Genomic DNA, 1389 nt, shown 5'->3' with positions numbered 1-1389 from the left:
ATTAAAGTTGGTGATTATCACATCATATTATTAAGATAGAAAAGAATGCCTCCAAGCGTCAATATGTATGATCATATCATCAATCAGATATAGATAAAGTTCAATGCTTCAGTAGTTCGACTATCAAATCAAAAACTAGATTATAGCAGTGGAAGAATGGATTTCAGCTTCTAAACTTATTTGGATAAAGTCTTACTTTCTTTGTGGATTTTGTTTAGAAAATGAATTAGATCTAATAGCTACAATAATTGCCTGTTTGAAAGCTGAATTTCTAAGAAAATTTCATATTTTCTTTCTTCTTCTCCGTACCTAAAAATAAAGTCATTAAAAAAGTACACAAAAAAAAAGAAAAATCTATCTGAAGTGTGAGAATTAAGTTGAGATAAGAACATTAAGATCGCAAGAACAAGTAGGATTAAGCATGGAAATCGAGGGGCAAATAAATAAGCAATACAGATGCAAAAACAAGCTCCAAAATTTCAGGGAAAAAAAATCTAATTTTTCATTAGAGATGAGAATGAAGCATCCGCCCTTACAAAAATTCTCTTTGAGGAGCAAGATCGCAAATTTCCAGGAACAAGTGCCTGAAAACTTTGCTTGGATCGGCAAAAAACAAAAAATTGCTCGATTAGCAGACATGCTTTCTAATTAAAGATGATAATTTTAACTCCTCAATCAGTAAACTTACCTCAGAGAATTAAAAAGCATCTTCACCCAGTCACCATACTCCTATCTCCCACCCTGTTTATCACCGTAACGCTGCCATCCTTCCCCGCTACTATGACAGAGGTCGTCATCCCCAAGAACATCCCATGCTCCACAACACCCCACACCACCCACAGTCTTCAAAATGGCATCACTAATCTCATCCAAATCCCCGCTAATCCCGTTCTCGAAGAACAGATCGATAACATAATTCAAATTATCAGTCACAGAAGGAGTCGATTCAGCTCCCGAAGTGGTCCGCAGCCTCAAATCGAACCCTGGGACGCCATCAAATAGTCGCCGGAGCTTCCCCATCGTGAACTTCCAGCAGAAAGGGATGATCTCGACAGGCACAGCCAAACCGCTGCCGCCAAGTAAGTTCACCATCTTCGACTCGTCGACGATGACGACGAATCTCTTACTAGCCCCTTCAATCATCTTCTCCCGAAGAAGAGAGCCGCCACGACCCTTCACCAAGTTAAGATGGCGATCGACCTCATCAGCACCGTCGATGGAGAGATCCACCACCGGGTGAGTATCCAGGTCAGAAAGCGGGATGCCGACCGCGCGAGCATGAACCTCCGTCTTCTTGGAGGTCGGGATGCCGACGATGTCGCGGAGGACGCCGCGGCGAATGAGGTCGCCGATGCGATCGAGGGCGTGAGCGGCGGGGGGGGCGGGGGC

General features: G+C 43.3%; 1 protein-coding gene across 1 annotated transcript; it reads right to left on the bottom strand.

Annotated features, from left to right (window-relative positions):
* Window positions 1-385: 385 nt before the first annotated feature.
* LOC110038185 (probable ribose-5-phosphate isomerase 1) lies at window positions 386-1376 on the bottom strand (the record flags this gene model as incomplete). The annotated part of the gene is given in 2 exon segments (XM_020742957.1): window positions 386-842; window positions 844-1376. Coding segments are annotated over 2 exon segments (665 nt in total), but the record flags the coding sequence as incomplete, so codon positions are not given.
* Window positions 1377-1389: the final 13 nt, after the last annotated feature.

The sequence above is a fragment of the Phalaenopsis equestris genome, unplaced genomic scaffold (genome assembly GCF_001263595.1).
Source record: "Phalaenopsis equestris unplaced genomic scaffold, ASM126359v1 Scaffold232073, whole genome shotgun sequence".
NCBI classification, from domain to species: domain Eukaryota; kingdom Viridiplantae; phylum Streptophyta; class Magnoliopsida; order Asparagales; family Orchidaceae; genus Phalaenopsis; species Phalaenopsis equestris.
This window is presented reverse-complemented; position numbering and strand designations above follow the sequence as displayed.